This window comes from Lupinus angustifolius, chromosome LG01 (assembly GCF_001865875.1).
Source record: "Lupinus angustifolius cultivar Tanjil chromosome LG01, LupAngTanjil_v1.0, whole genome shotgun sequence".
Classification (NCBI taxonomy): Eukaryota; Viridiplantae; Streptophyta; class Magnoliopsida; order Fabales; family Fabaceae; genus Lupinus; species Lupinus angustifolius.
In genome coordinates, this window is record NC_032009.1 from 22,989,797 (window position 1) to 23,016,137 (window position 26,341).

Sequence of the window (26,341 nt, forward strand, 5' to 3'; positions counted from 1 at the left end):
GTCTCCTTTTGTAACATTTAGTAAAATCTTTTTATAAAATTAAAATTTTAGATTTTTATTGTTGTGAATAGAAATTTTGTCCTATCATAATTATCCATCAAGCTCCTAAATTATAAATTGACATATAAGTGCAGGTCATTCATACTTATTCACTTTATAATCTTTTTCTTTTAGGAAGCTATTTTCTTATTTGAAAGTTTTACATTACATATTTAATTTTTTACTTTTGTAGATGAAATATTAAAATAATTAAATAAATACTAACCTTAAACCAGTGTTATTAAACTCGGATCGGTTAATGACTCGGTCAGGGTTATGGGTTAATGAATCACTGGTTCAACCAGTTGGTCAATGTTTGGATCGGTTAACTCAGTTTGCATTAAAAATTCTAAAAAATTCATAATATTTTGTTATAATATTTAATAATCTTATATTCAAAATTTAAAAACATTATCATGTCTAATTAAATAACAAAAAAAAAAGAACATTTTACTACTATAAAATGACACAAGTAAGTTGATAACATCATCAAACAACATATGAACTATGTTTTAACTACAACAAAAACATATAATAAGTTTAAAATTTAATTAAATAATGAAGATTTTGTTATAATGTAAACTAACAAATGACAAACATAAATATACTTGTTTTAACTGGAAAACAACATCGATTTGGTTGTATCTTTAAAAAAAAAAAATTTAATTGACTTGGTCGATCCGACCATCCAAGTCGCTAGTTTTAGGCTTAATCTGACCGAGTCAACCCGATTCATGCAAAAACCAGCTAGATGAGAGGCTCGAATCAGTTACATGTTCGGTTCACGGTTGAATCGGTCGGACCAGTTCGAGCCGAGTTTTATAACACTGCCTTAAACACATTGGACTTGGTCATATTATAGTTAAATATCACTAGATTTTTTTATTAACTGTTGTATTACATATCATATATCTAGTTACCTTAAATATTTAAGTTTTTTTTATACTATTGTTAAATTATGTTTTGGAATAATAATATAAAAATGATAAAACATATAACATGTATCCAATAACTATATATATGTTTCTTTTAAAAGTTATAAGTAATAAATATATATACTTGTAGTTTTGCTCTATACTATGTCACTCCTCTAAACAAAGTGAGATAATAGTATAGCAAAAAAAAAACAAAGGAGAGGGTAAATATAAAAGCTTAGAGTTACCAAGGCCAATAAAATTATTTATACATTCAATTCATAATAATGAGATTGAAAATCCACATGCAAGTAATAATATAACCAAAAAAAAAAAGAATTAGACAAGTATTTATGGTGGTGTGAATTTGTGCACAACACAAATAAAATTACATACATAGAGATAACATGATAGTGAACATGAAGGTGGATAATGGCATGACCATTGAGTGCATTTTCATTTTTGGTGCAGCCAAAGAAGTGGTGGTGGTAGTGGTGGTGGTGGTGGTGGTGGTGGACTTATTTTCATGCTTGCTAAGATCAATCATGATCTCAAAATGGCAAGTACTTTGAGGGGGCGAAGGATTTGTACTAGTTATGACTGATAAACCATTGAATTGACATGCATCTTTTTTCTGATCCATGTTCTGATAGTACATATTAAATGCATATGAAGCATTACCCTTTGTGTCTAATCCACTACATGATGAGCCAGGTGAAAGACTAGTGCAATCAGCATATGTGCATGCTTTGCTCAAACTATCTGCCAAACCAGGATCCATAACATTTGCTTGATCTGACATCACACACCATTTTTTTGGCAAATAATTGACACCTTTTGCAGCAACCAATGATTTTCCACCACCCAAATTCAAAGGGTATTTTATGGATCCATCAAAGTTGAAGATACCCCAATGTCTCTCAAAAGGGCCAGGCTCAATGCTCTTAGCAGCCTCATCTATGAAACCAAATACATAAATATCTGGTGGGGTTGATCTCTTAGGAGTTCCTTGTCTTTTGATTATTCTGTCAATTAGGCCTTGATTGAACCTTTGAGCATTCTTTTTATTGGCGTTTGCTGTTCCATCTGTTGGCCAACCAACTTCTCCAATTATGACAGGTATTGAACCAAAACCATTTTTTTCAAGAGCTGAAATGAGTGTGTCAAAGTTTGCATCTAACACATTGGTATAACTTATGGAACCATCAACTACAGGGTCAGCAGAACCATCAAAGAAAGCAAACTCTTTAGGGAAGTTTGGATCAGCATCAAGGCTGAGAAAAGGGTATATGTTAAAGGTAAGAGGAGCAGCATTTTGGTAAAGAAACTTGATTATTGAGATCATTTGGTCTTGAATATCAGGCCTAAAGTTTCCACCTGATGGAAGGCCACTATCACTTTGGTACACATCTGCATTTAGAGGTGTAGTGACCTTAACTTTTCTGTCTAAGCCAGCTTTTATAAGTGCTGCTTGAATGTTTTGGATTGCTGGAAATGTGGCATTCACAAATCTACCATTGTATGTTTTTAGAAATGCTTCATTACCCACAGCAACATACCTGAGAGTTTTACAAATCAACACTTGTGAAAAATGCAATTCATTTGCTGAAATTTTCTCAAACACAGGTTCTTAAATTATATCACAATAAGCATTTGAATTAAGATAGAATTGCAAGCATTTAAATATAAATCCACTTTTTATGGACATATAAAGTCCATTGTTAGTAGGTTATCTTGAGTATTGGTTGAACCTAATATCATGTTCCAAAATGTTCAATTTTTTCACCATTTTAGTGGAATCAAAATATTTTATTTTTTTAACTTCCAAGTCTTATATTTTGTCCTATTTAATTATCTGATACGCAATCAAACATAAGAAAATCATGTTCTATCTCATTTTAACATGATTATCGAGTGCTACATTAATGATCTGTCCTTAGCCAGACATACAACAGCCACATAGTCTATTCAAAGAATAATAGGCGGCTAGTGCCCCACTTGGTGAGGTCTGTAGAGAATAGATATATGCAGTCTTATCGTTTTCAGGATTTGAAACCGTAACCTTATTGTTATTAAGTAACAATCTTACCATTGTGCCAAACATACTCTTCATTGGACGCACCGTAAATTTATATGGTGGTAAAAGATAAATATATACAATGCCAAATATTGTTTTCAAAAGTTGGTGTAGAAGTAGAAAAACTAGTTTGTTACCTTATATCGACCCCATTTTTTGAGATGTAATTAGAAACATTTTGGTTGACCCAAGCAATAGCAGCATTGACATTGCTTGCAAGAGACTCTAACATGTCATTGGGTATGCCAACCATGACTTGAATACCAGAATTCCCAAGAGCCTTAAGTGCTCCTGCATCAGCTTCAAAAAGCTTCACTTGTTTGAACCCATTGTCCTTCATTAGTTTCACAACTATTTTAGGTGGAAGAAGATGTGTTGAACGCAAACCCCAGTTGCATGCAAAGCCATGAGTACCCTTTACCAAACCTTGGCTTAGTATAATAAGTGCTAACAAAAAAAACATGGTAAAACGTTGAAACCCCATTTTGTCTTTTTTGGTGCCTTTACTTACCTATATTTTATAGTTCTCTTTGACCCAACATACCTATCTATATGAAGTTGATTATTCTGAATAGAATAGAGTGATCAAAGTTGTAAAGGATAAAAAGATCGTGTCCTTTTATTAAGTAGAAAGTTACGTAAAGAATTGCATAAAGACACAACAAAGTACTTGATTCCAAAACCAGATGGATAACATCATTACATGGCTCTTTTATTCTTTATATAAAATGTGAATGAAGATATGTTGTCCTGGTCCATATCCTTATTTATATCACAGATCGATTAAAATGTATTATTTAATTAAATAAAAATAAAGTTATATTACTTAGTATACGTGTATTTGATAGAGATAGGAAGAGACATAGTTGTTAGAATAGAGGATTATGTTCCACAAAATGCATGTGGTAGAAGAACGAGAACAATCTAGCAAAGGAAGGTAGAATCAAACTACAAGGCAGCTGAAAATGATTCATATGCTGATCTAAAAGGCAACTAAAAGTCCTTTGCACCAAATATTTTTATTTCGCTATATATTTTTCCATAAAATATATCGAATTTTTGTTTTACTCCTTATAGTTTGTTTTTAGGTTTTTGTACTTATATATGTTCTAAAATTTTAATTGTAGTAGCCAACATCAACATGTGACAAGTATCATATTAATTGACGGTATGACTAATTATGGTGTTGAAACATGATTGACAATAACTAAAACTAAAATGATTAAATAAAATAGGACTATGATTAGGAAAAACCCAACAGTAGTTGTTATAGCTTAATCAGTATGTCAATAACTTTCCAAGTTCCGCTGAAGTCGTATAATAATTCATTGTTTATAAAAGATTATCTCCATTATTCTCCTTTTAACATTTATAATAATATGTGTACACACTATAATTGATTTTACACTATCAGCAAATCATTTTCACTTATTTGTTAACAATTATTGATTCTCTACAAAAGTAACACAAATCAATATTATTGATTCTCTACAAAAGTAACACAAATCAATGATAAATAATATACTGACAATGTAAAAAAATCTTACACTAACGGTGCGTGAATTTTAAACTTTTTTACCATTCATATATTATCCCCTAACTCTTTTACCAGAATCATGTTTCAATGTACTGAACATGACCCAGCTAAGACAAACTTTTGGACAGGATTTTTTTATATGCAAAAAGTAATAAAAGGGAAAAGAAATTCCTTCTTTTTGTTTCTTCCACTCACATAAGAAAAGCTGTCATTTTCTAGATTCTAGGTCAATTGTGCTCAATATTCACTACTTATTTATTGGTTAATATCGTGCTTATCAAGTTATTTTGTATTTTATATCCACTAAGTATTAAGTAAATTTTCCTTTAAATAGAAGTGACCTGCATATATCCGAATTTCACAGGTTAACTGGAATCGCCACCGAGTTAGTTTCACAAGGAGGTTTTCAGAATGTGCTGAACATTTTGATTCAGTAAATAATAAGGCTACCATTAGCATAAGTGAAGAAACAAATGAGTAAGTGCAAAGGAAAATTAAGAGGTAGGAAGGGATGAAACCAAAATTACATTTCTATTGTCTTTCAACAAACCATTGGCGCAAGCACAAAATTTTATAAAATGAACAAATATCAAAAGACTATAATATATATCTTATTTCCAGGGGAGCCAAAATTGATATTGGCAATGCAGTGAAGAATTAATTTATCTGAGAATCCTAATAGCAGTATTATAAGATAGCTATGGTAAAAGAGCTTTCAGTTGGGCTTGGAATAGATCACCAAGAGCTCCACGAACATCCATCTGATGAAAACAAAGGATACTCAGTTTATCACATGAGGACTGAATGCTTTATGAATAAAGAAAGAGGGGGAAAAACTGTTTATAGCACCCATTTCCTTAAGCAAAAATTATCAATTAAATGCAGCCTATAATTGTAGAAACAAGAAATTACCTGGTCACAGCAAACAAGTTTAGTTAGCAAAGGATAGAATTCTCTTAGATGCCTTCTGAAGATCTTATTGTTCATAAAAGACATGCTTTGAAGCACCTGAAAGAGAGAAAAATGATAAAATTCATTTATCAATAATAAACATAAACTGTAACAAATTTCATCGAATTAGATGGAAAAGCAAGCAACTGAAACAGGTAAAACCACAAGCTAAGTACCCATTTCTTTGATTTCTTAAAGGAAAAAAATTGTGAAGGAAAGTAAGACAGGAAGGTTAGGAACACAATGGCACAAGAATAAAATAAATAATATAGCACGACTGCGTCCTATCTCTCTCTACATATAGGAGATGGAAACTCCCTTAATGCTGTCATGGACAGAACATCATCTGTTATAAGGTAGCTGTTCATTGATGAAGGCAGCACATACCAGTAAAGAGTGAAAAGAAGACTAGAGTTTGTGCTTCTTACACGAAGGTAGGAAGATGTAGTATTCTTTATGAGAACTAAACCAATATCAGTCTACAAATACATAATTTCTAAATATACTATTGAGTTTAAGACTGATCCACTATTTAGTGTAATTCTGTTTATGCAATCTGGAAACAAGTGTGATGTCGTGAAAATATTTAAGGCTTTTCATCTATGATAAAAAGCTTTTAACAGATTTTACACAGCTGGCATAATATATTATTCATAGTAAGTGTAAAACTCTTTAGACAGATAAACAATCAATCATTTTTTTGATAGGCAATCGATTCTTATTTTATTTATACATTCGCTGGTGAAGTTTACAATGCATTAATCCAGGGTATGACAGACAACACCACGATAATGAAATGAATGTAGGTAAACTTATAACCTTTATATACTACCACAGAGTGTTAACTTCATACCTTAACGATGATTGGAGCACGCATTTCCAAGACACGGTGGATATCCATGTTAGTGGTTTCTCCAGTTGTTGACTGGAGATCAGATGCCTCCCTGAGAACCTGTTCACAGAATGACACCAGTTTTTCCTCAGCTATCCTTTCAAATTTCTCTTCTCCGTCAGAATGTTGAGTAATACTAGAGCCATTATCCGCTATAGAATTAGTATCTTGAGATCCATCAGACTCTTTGTTTGTTTCAAACCCACAAGTTGCTTTCTGTAAGATGTCCAGATATATCCCAGTACCAGTTAATTCCTGACGAAGAAGATTTACCGGTGGCCTGTCCAAGAATAACTCAGATTCATTTCCAAAGGTAAACAAATTCCAACAGAATGAAATGAAGGCAGATAGATAATTAGTTTTTTCACTACCTTTCATCAGGAATTTGATGCATTCGAGTTCTGAGGTTGGTGGATGAGTTATATGAAGCAGCAAACTCCAACAAAGACAGCAAAATATCCATTACAGCAATCTTCTGTGCTGATTTTAACTTGGTCCAATATTTCTTCTGCAAATAATTAGAAAAACTTAATTGGGATAAAGATATCAAATCTCTCACTCCCCATTACTGACACTGGACATTGAAACTGGGCCAAAGCTCAAAATTTATTCTAACCATTAAACTCACATCGAGAATATTATTTTTTTATGCTACGGCTAGGAGATGGATTCTAAAGCTTTTCCCTCAGTCCCTCACCATCCATCCACCATCAAGTATATTTAAAATGGTAGGTTTCAAATTACACTTTCAATCATTTCCCCACATGCAGAGCGAAGAAGCAGTTCCTCACAGTGAAGGTTTTCTAAGGCCTTTTATTGGAAGGAAAAAAGGGGGGAGCCTCCTCGGCTCCCCATTATCCCAAACAGACTCTGAGCATGCAAATAATTGGCAAATTAGGTTGGAGGACAGGGGCAGCCTTCTCAATTCGCCCATTATCCCAAACAAGCTCTGAGCAAACAAATAAGTTGCAGCAGAGCTGACAAAGAAGTTCTCATTTTCAAATGCAAAAATCTTCAAAACTGATCATCTTACCTGCCTACACTAAATCTAGGTTAACCTCAGAATATGAGATCCACACAAAGAAGAAATTAACATACAAACCTGAATACCATCAATTGCACTAAGCAGCAATAATTGTGTAATGCACTTTCCTCGGACAACTACAAGCAAAGGACTCTCCTCATTCTTGGTATATGGCTCTACCGCATCAGCAACCTAAAAATGAAGCAAAATAAAAGTTATTATTCACAAGATAATCCAAAATTAAATAGTATATTGCCACTTTACCATAATAAGATAGTATAATACCTGAACCGGAGAAGATGGTTGAGAAGCATCTGATACACGGCTTTCAGATTTTAAAGTAAGATTTCTACGGAAGATATTGTCCATGAATCGTTGACCAAACGTTTGATTCCGTTGGAGGCCTACTCCATCTGCAGGTTTGGGAGATTGTGCTGATGGAGATGGAAGGGCTACAACAACAAGCACATAAATTATAGTTGCACAGATAAATCACGAACAGAATCTTCACAGACCAAGTATTTAATAACTTTTTGCACTAACCAAGAGAGAGAGAAATAACACTCAAAATAATTATTAAAATGTATCTGTGAGGTCTGTGTTGATCTTGTATCTGTGCAAATAGCAATGCTCAATATACAATTCCTTAACATCACAAGCATATGCATTTATTCTTCAGTTAAATTGATGCCAGTCTGCACCTTATTTTTCTTTGAGTAAATACTTATTTTAGTCCCTCATATTTTTCAACCTTACCAGTTTAGTCCTTCAAAAAAGAAAAGACCTAAAATGGTCCCCAAAAATTTCAAATGTGAGTCAAATTAGTCCTTTTTAGGGTCAAATTAGTCTCTACCAAGTGTTGTAAAACATGCTAAAAAGGACTAATTTGACTCACGTTTGAAATTTTTGAGATCATTTTAGGTCTTTTATTTTTTGAAGGACTAAACTGGTAAGGTCGAAAAATATGAGGGACTAAAATGAGTATTTACTCTTTTTCTTTTTAATGTAGCTTATGAAGTCTCAGCAGGAGGGGTGGAGATTTTGAATCAGCCATTTCTGTGTTTATTACTATTCAATATGCTTGTTTTTTGTTTGATCAGTTCATTTGATAATTAATACTGCCTTCAGTTATCTAACTGAAAACACGAGCATGCCTAAAGAAGAACCCAACTAAAAATTTAAAAATGCTCTAACCTTCAGACGGATCTAAATTCATCTGCAATACTGAATCTTCAACTCCATCAGCATTTGTATTTGAGGATGCCCGTGTGGATAATTTTCCATTATCATTGACATCAAGTTGATGGCCACTCACTACCTCATTGTCAATCGACTTACTGGTACCACTGTCACCGGCATTGGCCTCAGAATCTCGAATAACGCCTCCATGGTTTCTCAGATTTTCAAAACTCAAAGCATTAAGCAGCTCTAGAGGTTGGGTAGTGTATGAAGCATCTCTGAAAGTCAAGATTAAATGAAAGTGGATTGTAGTTAAAAATATCATAATAACCACATCAGATCATCAGAAAATAAGATAATTTTGCACCTTATGCTTTTAAGCAACGTGTCCCAGTCATTGTCACTAAATTGATGTCCACCAACTTCTACAAGATGCGCCAAGGCACCAAGAGAAATTGAGACCACTGTTTGATCTGTCTTTTTGGCACAATCTAACAGCAAACCAAGTAGCGGTGGCAGCATGAAACAAACATCCTGGAAGAAAGATTCCTCATGAATAATCTTTTTAAATTTAATAATAATTAGATAACTCACAAAATTTAAATACTGAATACCTCAAATTCCATATAGTTTGATTAAAAATGTCACATGCATCTAATCCAAGAAACTAAGAGTCCATGCACAATTTTTCAAACAAGACATCATCCAAATAAATTTACCCTTTGAGTAAGACGGCATTCAAATGGCATGTACATCAAATAGTAAGTTAGAGATATTCCCACGTCAATGACCCTAAATATAAAAGTTTCATGAAGTAAAGTATTACAGCAATTATTTTATATCCATTTCCTGTTTATTAATTTTCAACAACAAAAGAAAACAGTGGATGGAAATCTTGTTGAACAAATACAAATCAGCTCTAAACATGTTGGATAAATCCAAATCTTTCAAAAGAAAAAAAATACTGCATTAAATGGAATAACTTAATTCATTGTAATAAAATCGGAAATTTCATAGAGCACTCCATGCATCCCCCTGTTATATTTGATCTGAAGAAAGCACCAAAATCCAGAAGTAAATGTTGCTTTCAAGACTTGTATTTCAATCTTGAAGTCAGTACTTGAGTTTTGTGCAAGGTAACGTGTTATCCTTGGCAGCTGCTATATGCTGAGTAGCATTGCTAAAATTTAGTATCAAGATTAACAAGCCCCCTCATTGATGCATCTAATGCTCTAGTCTACATATAAGGCCAATCAGAAAATTCGCAAGAATAGAAAACAATACTGTTTTAGTTCTTTACCTTGTAGAATGTGTTGAAAAGGTCGCATAGCAGCTGAAGTGAATGTATGCTTGTTTCACGAAACCAATCGTCATCAGTAGAACTAAAGCCCTCCTTTCCAGCATGTCTCACATGGTCAAAAATTGGGAATAGAACTCGATGAAAAATATTCTCCCAAAATGATCTAGAGAACTTGCTACCTCTTTCATTCAGTAAATCAAACAAGACCTCAAGTGCACAACTTCTGACCTCAGGTCTTGGGTCTGATGTTAGATCAGATAAACCAGCCAGCATTGGGAACCAATAATGCTCAGTTACATCCAAAGTTGCATCCAAATCGGCATCAATAGGCATTAAAGCACCTCCAGGAATAAGACCCTTAAGTTGACAAAGACATAAATCCATTTAAGATAGGGTTTAACGTAAGGAAAGGAACCAATTACTGACAGCAGTAAACAAATAAAGTTTTCAAATATTGAAATAATGTACAGTTCTATATAAACTACTCCAGATCAGGAGAAAAGCTAGAATGCTCCCCACAGTTTCCCCACAAAATTCTGACATGTACAGTGGTAGCGACATGATATCAATGCCAAAGGTGTTCTTTTCACTATGAAATGTCTCATATAATAGACCCAGAGTACTTACCTGAGAAGGTTTGTAACCATTAATTTTTTTAAAAATATTTATTTTTTGATCCAATGGTGTGTATATGATTACAGGAGCCAGTGCTACCTGTAGCAACTTATGAGTAGTGTAATGCTCCGAGCATATGTAATAACCTCTCCAGCAAGGGGGACATATATGGGTTTGAATAAACATATTATAGAAATAGATCTCAGGCTAGTGTAGTGGGTAAAACTTACAGGACATTGATATAAAAATAGCATATATCCATTCTCATTCTGGTAATTTAGATAACATCAAAAGAACGTTATTCTTCTACTGTAAAAATGCAATTTCCAACACCGAACAAACCTCTGCAAGACGGTCCTCACAGATTCGCAGGAGTGCAATAGCCTTCAAACTAATACGATGTGAACTTTTATTGTTGGCAAACCTGATCAGACAATTCACGCAATCCATGAAACAGTCTCCGACTACTTGATCAAAGTGTTCTAAGATGACTGTAAAATTTCATTGTGTTAGGTTCACCACAATGGCAAAAGAATTCTGCAACGACAAAATCAAAGAAAGACATTCCTACCCTGCTCAACATTTTCAAATGCACTCTCAACAATTGTCTCCAATTCATCATCTGCCGCAGCTGTAAAAATCATAAATACACTATGCCACCCAGACTTTATGTTTCCGACCTTAGATTTTATCATCTGCAATAACCAGAATTATAGTTAAAATATCCAATGACATTAATCACAAATGGAAAAAAAATTGGAACTTTACACCACTAACCTGAACAATGCAATCAACAATTAGCCTCCTTTTGGATTCACTTTGACTATTACGCATAAGAACAACAAATGGTTTGAGGATATCATTTTGGAAAAGAAAGAAAGGAGAACAGTAATATTTTTATTAAATAGTTGAATCTGTGAGGTCTCTGTTGATTATGTTTCTGTGCAAATAGAAATTTCAATATACAATTGCTTAATGTAAAAAAAAAGTGTTCACTTATTCTTCAGTTGCAATTGATAACAGTCCACATTTCATTTTCCTTAACCAAGAAAGAAAGGAGAACAGTAATATTTTTATTAAATAGTTGAATCTGTGAGGTCTCTGTTGATTATGTTTCTGTGCAAATAGAAATTTCAATATACAATTGCTTAATGTAAAAAAAAAGTGTTCACTTATTCTTCAGTTGCAATTGATAACAGTCCACATTTCATTTTCCTTAACCAAGAAAGAAAGGAGAACAGTAATATTTTTATTAAATAGTTGAATCTGTGAGGTCTCTGTTGATTATGTTTCTGTGCAAATAGAAATTTCAATATACAATTGCTTAATGTAAAAAAAAAGTGTTCACTTATTCTTCAGTTGCAATTGATAACAGTCCACATTTCATTTTCCTTAACCAAGAAAGAAAGGAGAACAGTAATATTTTTATTAAATAGTTGAATCTGTGAGGTCTCTGTTGATTATGTTTCTGTGCAAATAGAAATTTCAATATACAATTGCTTAATGTAAAAAAAAAGTGTTCACTTATTCTTCAGTTGCAATTGATAACAGTCCACATTTCATTTTCCTTAACCAAGAAAGAAAGGAGAACAGTAATATTTTTATTAAATAGTTGAATCTGTGAGGTCTCTGTTGATTATGTTTCTGTGCAAATAGAAATTTCAATATACAATTGCTTAATGTAAAAAAAAAGTGTTCACTTATTCTTCAGTTGCAATTGATAACAGTCCACATTTCATTTTCCTTAACCAAGAAAGAAAGGAGAACAGTAATATTTTTATTAAATAGTTGAATCTGTGAGGTCTCTGTTGATTATGTTTCTGTGCAAATAGAAATTTCAATATACAATTGCTTAATGTAAAAAAAAAGTGTTCACTTATTCTTCAGTTGCAATTGATAACAGTCCACATTTCATTTTCCTTAACCAAGAAAGAAAGGAGAACAGTAATATTTTTATTAAATAGTTGAATCTGTGAGGTCTCTGTTGATTATGTTTCTGTGCAAATAGAAATTTCAATATACAATTGCTTAATGTAAAAAAAAAGTGTTCACTTATTCTTCAGTTGCAATTGATAACAGTCCACATTTCATTTTCCTTAACCAAGAAAGAAAGGAGAACAGTAATATTTTTATTAAATAGTTGAATCTGTGAGGTCTCTGTTGATTATGTTTCTGTGCAAATAGAAATTTCAATATACAATTGCTTAATGTAAAAAAAAAGTGTTCACTTATTCTTCAGTTGCAATTGATAACAGTCCACATTTCATTTTCCTTAACCAAGAAAGAAAGGAGAACAGTAATATTTTTATTAAATAGTTGAATCTGTGAGGTCTCTGTTGATTATGTTTCTGTGCAAATAGAAATTTCAATATACAATTGCTTAATGTAAAAAAAAAGTGTTCACTTATTCTTCAGTTGCAATTGATAACAGTCCACATTTCATTTTCCTTAACCAAGAAAGAAAGGAGAACAGTAATATTTTTATTAAATAGTTGAATCTGTGAGGTCTCTGTTGATTATGTTTCTGTGCAAATAGAAATTTCAATATACAATTGCTTAATGTAAAAAAAAAGTGTTCACTTATTCTTCAGTTGCAATTGATAACAGTCCACATTTCATTTTCCTTAACCAAGAAAGAAAGGAGAACAGTAATATTTTTATTAAATAGTTGAATCTGTGAGGTCTCTGTTGATTATGTTTCTGTGCAAATAGAAATTTCAATATACAATTGCTTAATGTAAAAAAAAAGTGTTCACTTATTCTTCAGTTGCAATTGATAACAGTCCACATTTCATTTTCCTTAACCAAGAAAGAAAGGAGAACAGTAATATTTTTATTAAATAGTTGAATCTGTGAGGTCTCTGTTGATTATGTTTCTGTGCAAATAGAAATTTCAATATACAATTGCTTAATGTAAAAAAAAAGTGTTCACTTATTCTTCAGTTGCAATTGATAACAGTCCACATTTCATTTTCCTTAACCAAGAAAGAAAGGAGAACAGTAATATTTTTATTAAATAGTTGAATCTGTGAGGTCTCTGTTGATTATGTTTCTGTGCAAATAGAAATTTCAATATACAATTGCTTAATGTAAAAAAAAAGTGTTCACTTATTCTTCAGTTGCAATTGATAACAGTCCACATTTCATTTTCCTTAACCAAGAAAGAAAGGAGAACAGTAATATTTTTATTAAATAGTTGAATCTGTGAGGTCTCTGTTGATTATGTTTCTGTGCAAATAGAAATTTCAATATACAATTGCTTAATGTAAAAAAAAGTGTTCATTTATTCTTCAGTTGCAATTGATAACAGTCCACATTTCATTTTCCTTAACCAAGAAAGAAAGGAGAACAGTAATATTTTTATTAAATAGTTGAATCTGTGAGGTCTCTGTTGATTATGTTTCTGTGCAAATAGAAATTTCAATATACAATTGCTTAATGTAAAAAAAAAGTGTTCACTTATTCTTCAGTTGCAATTGATAACAGTCCACATTTCATTTTCCTTTTTAAAGTAGCTTATAAAGTCTCAGCATGAGGGAGGGGACTTGAAATTGGCCATTTCAGTTTTACTGTGTTCTCCGATGAGCTTGTTTCTTGTTCAACCAGTCCATTCAATAATTGATACTGCTTCTCAGTCATCTGACTGAAGAGATGAGCATGCTTATACAAGCACCCAACTAAAAATTTAATAATTCTAACCTTCAGGCTGATCTAAATTTGTCTGCAACACTGAACCTTCTACACTGTCAGCACTTGTATTTGTGGATGTCAGTGGGGATAATTTCCCAGTATCATTCACATCAAGTTGATGGCCAGTTGCTATGTCATTATTAATCGACTTATTGGTATCACTGCCACCTGTATTGGCCTCAGAATCTCCAATGATGCCTCCATGATTTCTCATACTTTCAATACTCAAAGCATTAAGCAGCTCTGGAGGTTGGATAGCATATGAAGCATCTCTGGAGATCAGATTAATGAAATAAATTATAGTAAATATCAGAATAACCACATAGGAACTTCAGAAAATGACAACTTTTCACCTTATGCCTTTAAGCAATGTGTCCCAGTCACTGTCACTGAATTGATGTCCGCCAACTTCTATAAGATGCGCCAAAGCACCGAGAGAAATTGAGACCACTGTTTGATCTGTCTTTTTGGCACAATCTAACAGCAAACCAAGCAGTGGTGGCAGCATAAAACAAACCTCCTGGAGAAAGACTCCCCATGTTGTAAATACTGAATACCTCAAATTCCATATAATTTGATTAAAGATGATACATGCATCTAATCCAAGAAAGCAACTGTGTTTGGTAGAGCTTCTAATATAATCTAAAAATAATAATGTAAAGCTCCCTGAGAGTATAAAAAAATCTGCTTTTAAAAGTTAAAAACAGCTGGAAAGCACCAAAATTCTAAAAATCAAATGTTGCATTTAAAACTGTTATTTCAATCTTGTAGTACATACTTGAGTTTGTGCAAGGTACCAGGTTATCCTGGTAGCTGTTATATACTGAGTTAGATTACTAAAATTCAGTATCAAGATTAGCATGCCCTCATTGATGTGTCTAATGCTAGACAATAAGGTCACAAAAATACAAGAAACACAATACCATACTAGTTATTTACCTTGTAGAATGTGTTGAAAAGGTCACATAGCAGCTGAAGTGAATGTATGCTTGTTTCACGAAACCAACCATCAGTAGAAATAAAATCCTCCTTTCCAGAATATCTCACATGATCAAAAATTGGGAATAGAACTCGGTGGAAAATACTCTCCCAAAATGATCTAGAGAACTTGCTACCTCTTTCATTCAGTAAATCAAATAAGACCTCAAGTGCACAACTTCTGACCTCAGGTCTCTGATCTGATGTTAGGTCAGATAAACCAGCCAGCATTGGGAACCAATAATGCTCACTTACTTCCAAAGTTGCTTCCAGATCGGCACCAAAAGGCATTAAAACACCTCCAGGAATAAGACCCTTAAGTTGACAAATAAATCCATTTAGAAATAGGAGTATTAACATAAGGAAAGGAACAAATAGTCATCCTAAAATACTCCTAAGGTACTAATCTGGGAAGCTTTTTAATCATTCATTTAAAATTTAATAATATTTATTTTTTTGATCCAACAGCATGTATATGATTACAGATGCTACCTGTAACAGTTTATGTGTAATACTCCAGGAGTATTAATGAAACTCTCCAGCAAGGGACATATATGAGTTTGTATAACATCATTAAAATAGATCTCAGGATAGTGTAGTCGGTAAAACTTACAGGATGTTGATATAACAATATTCTTTCAATGTAAAAATGCAATTTCTAACACTGGACAAACCTCAGCAAGACGGTCTTCACAGATTCGCAGGAGTGCAATAGCTTTCAAGCTAATACGATGTGAACTTTTATTGCTGGCAAACCTGATCAGACAATTCACGCAATCCATGAAACAGTCTCCCACCACTTGATCAAAGTGTTCTAAGATGACTGTAAAACTTCATTGTGTTAGATACACCACAATGGCAACAGAATACTGCAATGACAAAATCAAAGAAAGTCATTCCTACCCTGCTCAACATTTTCAAATGCACTCTCAACAATTGTCTCCAATTCATCATCTGCCGCAGCTGTAAAAATCATAAATACACTATGCCACCCAGACTTTATGTTTCCGACCTTAGATTTTATCATCTGCAATAACCAGAATTATAGTTAAAATATCCAATGACATTAATCACAAATGGAAAAAAAATTGGAACTTTACACCACTAACCTGAACAATGCAATCAACAATTAGCCTCCTTTTGGATTCACTTTGACTATTACGCATGAGAATAACAAATGGTTTGAGGATATCATTTTGGAATGTGAAATTGGCCAATTCAGCACGCTCCAAATACTTCATACCAAGTTGTCTTAGAGAATCTATGGCATACATAGCAATTTTCTCATCATGATGACTACCAGCTGATATAAAATGATTTGCTAAAACATACCAGATTCTAGCCCAGACCTGAAAAACATAATAATTAGAGCTTAGAAATGCATTTAGAGCAGCATCAAAAGACATTATTGTTACCTAGGATGAAGCATGCATGAGGTCAACAAATCTAACTGGATTAAGGCTTATTCATGTTGATGTTAAAATATAGCTTTAGCAAAATCACATTTTCAAATTATTCCACAGTAGTTGTCAAAACTTTCATACAATTTGTATATTCTCTCATTATATATGCATAAACTAATTCAATTAATCCATGTCAAAGGCTTTTAGAACACATTAAATGTGAGTCAATACATTGAACAAAAATTAACAACAATGAAACTCAAATAGCTCAAAAAGTAAAGTATGTAGAAAATACTACTAAAAGTAATTTACAAGATGCAAAACGTCAAAATAATGAAGCAAATAAGTGCAATTTCAGCTGATAGAAGATATACCATACGTATACGAGCCATATTGTAATAACTAATTTCAACAAGCTTTTGCAAGCTGAAAACACGAGCTGGAGTTTGTTTTAGCTCTTCAGCTGATACACCACAGAGAGCAGTGAAGAATTCCACAACTGAATCACTAGGTAGTTTGACACTATTTGTGAAAACTTGTTCAGCAGGTTTTCCAGCTAACTCTCTCAGAGATTGAACAACGGCATCCCTAGAGATTTGGTTTGATCCATACATGACAGTGGCAGAAATTGCAGGAGTAGTTGTTATAAAATCAAGGCGAGAAACACATTCCAGAATTGCATTCCATGTGTCTTGAAGAGAGTTAATGTCTGAGTCACAAAGAACCAACAGTGTCCTCAAAGCTTCGACATTCTTACTGCGCATTTCCTTGGGGGCATGCAAAAAAGTAAACCTGAGGTGTCAACAAAGAAACTAAATGAATATAGTTAACGGTCCCAATCATCAAAGTTACCATCATGTATTCTCATGCACAAAACATGATACTTGGTATGAAAAGGTTGAAATTAAAAGGCAAATAGCCTATGGTCAAAACAATATGGTTTTGGGATTGCAGATGCAGGAAAATATCATACCTGACCAGAGATGTTAAAAAAGCATAGCGCATGGTATCCATTCCAAGCACATACGTAATATGTATGCCAGCTTTAAAGCCCTCCATCAACAGAACAACACGAGGCTTATTCTCACCTTCCTCCATAGTTACAGAGAAAGTAGCAAGCAAAGGCCACCCAACAGCTTCTACCATGGGCCTTACAAGTTCAATCTGCTGAGCAGTGTAGAAAACTCCTCTTTTCACCCCTTGACTCCTGAATATAGCTTGTGTTTTCTTAATGATGGCCTCACTTTCAGACTTGGCATCTGCTGATGACTTCCTTTTGGGGAGTGCCAGGTTAAGAATACTGACAAGACGTCCTTCTTCACCTTCTGACTTCTGTCTGCTACCTTTCCCAATTAAAGATGTGTCATCTTTCATTTTAATCTCTTCTTTGACAATGGAATCATAGATCTCTTCTAGCAGTTCCCTAGGAGCACATTCGTCCGCTTCATCCCTGGCATTCATGCGAACAAAATCTGACTTGGACATCTTAGGCCACACCATTGGGTTATGAGCATCAGTATTTAGCATGATAACAGCATAAGCAAGAACATATGCTGTATCTGCATTTTTAAATAGGTCCGGGTTGTCTGCACAGTATCTGCCATAGACAACAGCACTGCTATTAGTACATAGAAAAGGCATAAATTATTGGTACAGGTAGAAAACCCATGAAATAACAAGTAGAGACTAAATGCATAAACCAGAGTCTTGAAACAATTGAAATTAATCAATTTGAGCTAACAATCAACCAATATTTGACATTTATGGTGTGTTTGATTTGCTATAAATAAATATATTATATGCCCAATCATAAGTCTAGATACAGACAACCAACCCCACCTAGGCAAATGGGAATGAAGGCAACTTGTATGTACAAAAAAGCCATTACCTCTCTGCAAACTTTTCCATGATTCGATCTATCTTTTGAGCTTCCCCAGGAAGTCGGAACCCTTTAAGAAACTCCCGGATAGCAGTATCAAATTTCATACCAGCAAATTTCATAGAATCTACATAAGCATGCATCACAGAAAGGGGGAAGTCTTCATGTTGACCTAAATAGTCACCAATTGTAGCCTGAAAGAAGTCAAAAGTTATATATTCCAGACCAAATTTGAATCTAATTGTAAATCACGAACTAAACTATATTGAATGAGGTTTACAACCTTGTCCAAATTGGGAGTGTTTTTAAAAAACTGAGCAACTGAAGCAGGTGCGTTGTCCACCAACTTATTTGATATTAGATATTCCACCCCTTTCATTGGTTTCCTGTTGAACTAAAAAATAATTAAAACCATAAGTAAGCCCTTGAATACAGCATGATTATTATGCAACCAGAGGTTAAGATAAAGTCTCCTTCCCTGACAAGAAGTTTAAAGAGCATATTCAGTACCTCAGCAATGGCAGCCTCTAATGTGGATTTATGGGCCTTAGCTTTCTCGAAATCATTGCTTACATCTTCCTTGGGTCTTATGTCAGAAGAATCTTCAGCTGAAACCCCTTCTTGTAGGTTATTCTTTAACCTTTCTGATTCTCGATGTGATTGCTCCCAATCAACCAGTGATTTAAGCACACTCACAAGACCCTAAAAAGATAAAGAAAATGGGACCGATGAAAAACTTGATCAAAAAAACAATCATTTGATGAACTTCTAACTTTCAAGGAAAAAGTAACCAACGAAACCTACTTGAAGCGATGAACCTTTAACGGAAGCTGTTTGAGAAACAGCAACTGAATTTGGATCGTTATTTTGAGTCCCTTGAGCAATTTTGGAAAGAGTTGTAACCTACAAGTTAAATTGGAAGACAACAGAGATTATTATATTTACTGAAGTCATAACTGATTTAATTCATATCAATAATACCATAGAAAAACTAAGGTTATACCATTCGTTCAAACAAGTTTGGGGCCTCAAGATCACAGTCATAATTCACGAAGATGTCAACAAGCATCTGTGGGTCCTTACAGATTTTCTCTAGCATCCTGAAAACCCATGATAAACCAAATTAAAAATAAGGAAAAGAAATGGCAAACAACATATCATGGGTTCATTAATAGAAATTCACAGACGAAGTGCAAGCAATTTTAACCAATGGGGAAGAACATCATACCGAAGAACACTAAGTTTTTGGTTGACAGGAAAATCTAAACCGTCCAATGGTCTAAGAACAATCAATGGAAAAAAGATGCCTATTTCACCCTGAAAACAAAAAGAGTGGCATAAAACCAAATGAGACACATCAAATTATCATTTTTACTCTTCTGAGAAGCTCTGCAAAATGACATACTTTGAGAGTCTCCCTGAATCGCAATAACAGTACCAGGAATATTCCAGTTGCATACTGCCAAAAAAGAAGACGAATATTACAAAATTTACACATACATCCTTCAACATAAGTGAAGAGATATTATCCCAATTCAACAAAACCTGAAATATGACAGGAGATTGTGAAACTGAAGCACGCAACAACACATATGAAAGATATGCCTTCACTGAATCAATAAAATGGAAGTTCTTTGTAAATGAGTGGCTAACTCCCTCCAACAAACCCTGTCAAACAACATAAAAATATGAGCAGTAAAAAAGTAACGCAGATTGAGAAGCTTGAATAACAACTGTAGAACGAGATTGATTATTATATATCAGGTGTGTTCCTACCCCACCTACTCCTAATTAACGCTAGAACCTAGCTTTCTAATGGACACTCAGAATTTAAATTAATCGCCAATATGAAACAAATTGTGTCACCATATTGACGCTCAGCATGCTATTTCTTGAACCAAGAGCATAATAGCAGTAGCTGATAGCTGATTTTTTTGCAAAGCTTTTAGAGACCCTGCCCCGCTCCCTAATTAAAACCATCTTTCATATTGTTTACTTTTCATTTTGTATTTTCTGTTGACGACCCTTTATGGTGGCTACCAACTGGTGTTAAATTCCATTGAAGCATTCTAATAAATATGTAACATACGAGACCACTTAGTTACTTACTCATCTACCAACTTTTCCAACCCTTGTAGTTTCCAGGATGAGACTCTTATTTTCTTCTCTCATGTATTTTGATTCACATATTTATCCTTCTAACTTTCACGAATAATGGTTTACTTAAAGGATCCAGAAGAATTTATTTTTTTATCTACTGTTTGGGTAAAGAAATCCACCACTATCCACATTGTGGCAATAATAATTCTATGAATTGGTTCAAACTAGTCCACCCCCAATGAATATGCATACACTATACACTTCCATGATAAAAATAGTAACCCAGCCCTAGCAACTCTTTGCAACAAACAACTTCAGCACCTGATTGTTTGATACATACCTCCGAGTTTACAACATTACATTTGTAAACTACTATCTAACACAAAACTTCTTTTTCTGCTACACCGAGAAAATTTATTAGAATGAGAGAATGAGTTCAAAGAATAATAAAAGGAAAATAACAATCATCCTTCCATAAGGCTCTGACAATTTTGCATTTAAATACAAATAAGAACAACAATAACAAAGCCTTTTCAAACTGAATACATAATAATATTATAAATTTTCTTTCCTCACATCATCTCAATAATAAATTTGATTGTAGATCTCAGTTAAGATATCATTGAACACAGTCAGCCACTTGCCACAGAAAATCAAATGGACCAGAAAGTTGGTTCATAAGAAAGTAAAGCACATATCTGCATGACTACAAGCAAGGAACATTATGTTCTGACTTCTGATGTATTAATTGATTTTGTGAAAATACATCATATTTAGTCCGTATTTTACATACAAATTACTATCTAAATTGTGATTCTAATTAATCAATGTTGCATTATAACTTAGTTCAGATTAAGCATGGGTTATTTGCTATTTTGTGCAGATTTAATGAAATGAGCTTCAGGTATGAAAAGGATTTATAAAAAAAATATGATAATTCAAGATTTAAATTGAATTTAATCCAATTTAATAAATCGGGATTGCAAAGATAAATCAAATGTTGATTATGCAAAAATTGGATTTTTATCTTTATGAAGATTGAATTTGGAAAATAGAATATTAGATTCCTAGTTCCCATCACTTACAAATAGAGAGCAACATGAAGAAGGAACACACAATTCACAACACCACATCAATTGAGAGAGACAATTTAGAGACCAAAGCCATAAGGCAGAGGCATAGATAGCTTTTATTTTAATTTATTTTCTTCTTCATAGCTATCTCTCCATGTCTAGAAACATGTTATATATGATTTGGGCTCTTAACATGGTTGAGTAGTTTCTTTAGTTTCTGGGCTATGCCCATTGACATAATGTCATGAATAAATAATTGTTTTTATCTTTTATTGAGCATTGTGATTTGGTTATTAGCATGTTTTATTCATGTAAGTTTGTTGGTAACTTATTTACATCTCAAGGATATATTGGGGAAGCACCAAGAGGAGAACCAAAATATCATATCTACAATAATTGAACTTAAATCCTAATTCACGAGAGTAGTCTTAGACTTTTGAGGGTCGGATTAGGTTGCCATAGAGCAATTGGAAAAGGACACAAGAAAAGGGTTTGCTTGAATATCGTACAACCAGTATACGTATTGGCTTCAATTGAGCATTAGTTATGCATCTCAAGAGAGAACACTACCTATTATTGGGTAATCCATCTTAACATAAATTTTGATAAAGGGTGCAGTTAATTACAATTCATTTACATCAATGAGGTACTCCCAACTCTGAACTTTCTTATCATGCCTAATCTTTTATTTAACATTTATTTTAGAAGTGAGTTTGACACAAAGGTAAGATTGTTGTTTGGTGACTATGAGGTTACGGGTTCAAATCCTAGAAATAGACACTCCACTTGTAAGGTAAGGTTGTGTACATCTACCCTCCCCAAACCCCACTAAGGAGCCTTGTGTACTAGGCCATCCTTTTTTATTTAATATATATTTTATCTTTCCAAATTATTCTATGTTTAAATAATTAAATAAAATTAATTAATAATTATTTCCAGTCACCATGGGATGGATCTTTCTTTTTATCACTTGATGACAAAACTGTACACTTATAGTCTTGCACGCATTAGTAGTAAGTTTTCAAACTGAATATCCCGCTAAAAAATTCGGTTTATTTTATGTTGCTTCGTCTTGAAACCTATTAATTACTTCATTATTTGCCAACGCCTATTAAATAACAAGTAGCAGAAGCTGGAATCATTGTATAACCTGCAGAAGCTCAAGTGATAATATCCTTGTCTTGGTTGTAACTTCATCATTATCTTCCTTCATACCCATCTGCCAAATTAAAGGTAGGGAGTGTAATATATGTGCACAATTAATCAACCACAATTCAAGTATAAGAGCGAGAGAACCAACCTTGCAAAGAGTGCGGAATACCAACAAAGCATCACGTTGAACTATACCCATGCTCTCCAAATCAATCCCACTTGACAGAATTAAAAATAATAGTTTGAGCAAAAATCTGAGTGAAAAATACAATAGATAACCCAATGTATAGTTTCATAGTCATACCGTGTTATCTTTTTACCATCTTCGGTGTGCACAGCCTTGTCCAGTACAGCTTCTAAGCCCTATATAACACAATACAATCTTGTCATAATAAGAACATGCTATAGGGGATTAGATACATTACTATAAAAATTATTTACTTTGATATCAGCCCCCCCAGCAAGATTTTGAAGTTCCTCAAGAGATGTTGGAGATGTATCCTTGGCTTGGCTGAGTGCATCACCTAAAGTCGTTTCTTTCTCATTTGCGTCTCCCGTGGAAATTTCATCAGACTTTGTGTTTAAGTTCTCTTGTGAAGCTGCCTTTGTAATTGCATGTCCACCAGAACCAGATGAAGTTTCAACCTGTAAATTGTTATAGGCATTACTAATTTCTTTTACTGCAGAAGCAATAAACCAAATATGCTTACACTAAGGAATTTAAAAATAATAAAAAATCCCACCAGATCGGTCTCCATTCTCCTGAAAGTGATGCTTATCATCTGTGTCAGCATCGCCTTTGATGTTGCTTGGTTTATAGGACTCTTGCTACAAATTTGAACAACAAATTTGAGTAATGTATATTAATAATTACAGTCCTTGGAGACAGAATAGAAATGATTAATACCTATTCAGAGCAATATTGTAGCATACTCTAATAACTCCAAGCAAAGGTTCGCCATGAACTGAATAAGATAAATAAAGATTTAAAATCACACAAAAAAGAAGAAAGAAAGAAAGAAATATATAAATAATATTAAAACAAAGAAAAGCATAATAGAGTACCATAGAGGACTAACATAAATGATTATGTTGAAACGGTAAAAGGGCAGCACAACAAATACACAAGTATAGGAAATACAATTAATTTGTACAACTTCAATTCTCCGAGCATCTGATTTTACACAAATTGCTACAACACTTGAAGGGAAAGCAGGAATGATTAGTAATCTTATCTTCTCTGTTAATTTAGTTTCTTTTTCCTTTTCTTGGCACAATAGTTTAAGTGTTTCCCAATCAATCCTAATCAGAGCACTTGCAAGTCTCAGCTTGAATTTGATAATAAGAACTACAATAAAATGAAGAGAATCAAGTCAAACCAAAACCTAAAGGCAGGCAGAGGAACCCTGAGGCTAGCAGCATAAATGGGAACGAGGGGCTCTCAGCTCATTAAATTATCTAAGCTCATTCTTCAAAAAATTCAACTCATCATGAATTGTCTGTACAAAATAGGCATGGGTAACAGAAACAACCATGATTGTCAATCTTCTATTGCAACTCCAAACACGTGTTTCTATCTAAACCTTTTATGCCTCTAAAAAAGAAACGTTTCCTACCAAACATCTTTACTTCTTCAGATATTTCACATATAGAGATAAGAATATGCTCAGTCTACATTTTTTTACCGTTGTGTTTCCATCCAACTACGCCAAGGTCATAAAATAATTGTAAAATTCTCATTAACATTAAGAAAATAATAAAATATTTAAATATGTAAACAAAGCTGCCTTTGCTAAAACCTCCTTCTATACTTCAAAATTTAAATGGACATCATATTAATCATTCACATGAACAGCAAATCTGTTGATTTCCTGCACATTGAAGAATTATATTCTTCATGACCATAGATTGTATATCCATGGATATAACATGTTGTCAGCAGGCATACATAAAAAATAAGGGATTCATTCCTAATACAATAAACACACCTCTGAATTTTGAGGAAGCCACAGCAGTAAGAAGTACCTTCAGCACTTGGAGAACAGTACTGCAAGTTGATTCTTAAAAATGAATAAATATAACAAGAAACATATATTTAGGCAGAATAACCAATGTGTAGTGATTTGTATACCTGTCAGGTGATGAATTGTCAATACAACCACAAACCATGTTTAGGATATCTGTAAACAATGGGACATTTTTACCACCATCTAACCCGGGATCTCCCTCCAAATGGTCATATGCAATAAGTTTCTGTATTCAACAGTTTAGAATGATTATGCATCGTAGCGATTAAAAGGACTAGTTTAACAACTTATTGAGTAGAGTTAATAAAGCATGCGCATACATGAAGACAATCTAAAGCAGCTTCTAGGATTTTCAAGTTCTTTGTCTCAAATGCAATTCGAAGTGGATTTAAAACAAGTTCAGCATCAGCTCCATCAAGTGTATTGCCAGCGCTAGCTAAGACAAGGGTAATATTTCCACTTTTAGGCTTGCTAGAGCCATGATCTGCTGCATCAGGAACATGCTCAGCCTTCTGTGACTGACCTGCTTCTGTAGTAGTAGCCGCTCCATCTTGAGTTTCTTCCGTGCTAGTATAAAACAAACCAAAATAATTCAAATGTTATTATTAATAGAAAGCTTGATGTAACTTTCACTGAATAAAGATTATTCATTATCCATTATTCGTTTGCCTTCGCCGTAACCTAGTTTATCACATTCAAGTACTAATATTCAAAATGTGATATCAATGTTCAATGGTTTATCTAAAACATATTTACCTAGCAGATTCGGCTGAGGGCGCCGCTTGATTCGCCTCGCTTGAAACAGGTTGCTTTCTCTGGCTAGCTTCTTTAGTAATCTCTGGAAAGATAACAGAACACCAAAAATAACTAAACATGCAAATGAAATTACCAGTAGCATCATAATTACATAAATTAAAGGATCAATCCTATCAATTGAACACTGAAACAGTTAATTATCTTATCTCAGCTAAAACATAAAATCAAATGAAACAAGTATTCAAAATTAAAAACATAGGAAATTGAAGAAAACAATAAGGATCTAGAACCTGTGTAATTCTGAATAGCTTTCTGAAGCTCAGGATACTTCTTTCCAGAACATTCCTTGAGCATAGAATCGAATGATCGAGTCAGAAAACCACCGGCTGCACCTCCAGCCATTTTCTTCTCACTCGAAATCGCAACCAATTACTCGTCAAATCGGAATCGGAAATCGAGGAAAATGTAGATGAATTCAGATCATGCGAAATTGAAGAGAAATGAGAGAATGGAAGGGATGAAAAGTAAGAGAGATCTGAGAAATGAAATGGAAGAATTGAAAGGAAAGAAAGAAGAGTGTAGATCTGAATATGTGTGTAATGTTCTATGACTCGATGTTTTATGACTCAATGTTTTGACACCCACTTTTCAAATAATTTCATATTTTCAAGCTCAGATTTTAGAACACTAATAATCTTTGGAATTTGGAAGAGTGCAATACATTTCTTAGTAATAGTACCTAGGACTCTAGGAGG

At 33.5% G+C, this 26,341-nt stretch overlaps 2 protein-coding genes across 5 annotated transcripts; both read right to left on the reverse strand.

Annotated features, from left to right (window-relative positions):
• On the reverse strand, window positions 1,316-3,590 carry LOC109356558 (glucan endo-1,3-beta-glucosidase 5-like). Its single transcript, XM_019599940.1, has 2 exons — window positions 3,168-3,590; window positions 1,316-2,512 (listed from the first exon to the last, which is right to left on the reverse strand). The coding sequence occupies exons 1-2, from the start codon at window positions 3,512-3,514 to the stop codon at window positions 1,342-1,344; spliced, it is 1,518 nt and encodes a 505-aa protein (XP_019455485.1). The 5' UTR covers window positions 3,515-3,590; the 3' UTR covers window positions 1,316-1,341.
• On the reverse strand, window positions 5,078-26,341 carry LOC109356566 (brefeldin A-inhibited guanine nucleotide-exchange protein 5-like). 4 transcript variants are annotated; one of them, XM_019599952.1, is made up of 33 exons: window positions 25,877-26,334; window positions 25,587-25,668; window positions 25,151-25,397; window positions 24,935-25,056; window positions 24,792-24,850; window positions 23,711-23,768; window positions 23,547-23,631; window positions 23,245-23,448; window positions 23,108-23,166; window positions 22,952-23,021; window positions 22,802-22,870; window positions 20,024-20,146; window positions 19,884-19,937; window positions 19,707-19,795; window positions 19,482-19,578; window positions 19,283-19,381; window positions 18,989-19,180; window positions 18,762-18,872; window positions 18,488-18,672; window positions 17,573-18,196; window positions 16,974-17,391; window positions 16,306-16,545; window positions 16,100-16,223; window positions 15,871-16,019; window positions 15,158-15,511; window positions 8,981-9,147; window positions 8,629-8,891; window positions 7,720-7,886; window positions 7,513-7,626; window positions 6,782-6,918; window positions 6,372-6,690; window positions 5,480-5,575; window positions 5,078-5,328 (listed from the first exon to the last, which is right to left on the reverse strand). In XM_019599952.1, exons 1-33 carry the CDS (start codon window positions 25,986-25,988, stop codon window positions 5,266-5,268), a joined length of 5,352 nt encoding a protein of 1,783 aa, XP_019455497.1. In that variant the 5' UTR covers window positions 25,989-26,334; the 3' UTR covers window positions 5,078-5,265. The 4 variants fall into 4 exon arrangements, with proteins under 4 accessions (XP_019455497.1, XP_019455526.1, XP_019455507.1 ...); XM_019599981.1 differs by lacking the exons at window positions 15,158-15,511; window positions 15,871-16,019 and adding exons at window positions 9,914-10,270; window positions 10,871-11,019 and having other exon boundaries at window positions 25,877-26,333; XM_019599971.1 differs by lacking the exons at window positions 5,078-5,328; window positions 5,480-5,575; window positions 6,372-6,690; ... (3 more) ...; window positions 8,629-8,891; window positions 8,981-9,147 and adding exons at window positions 14,202-14,319; window positions 14,386-14,490; window positions 14,572-14,738 and having other exon boundaries at window positions 25,877-26,340.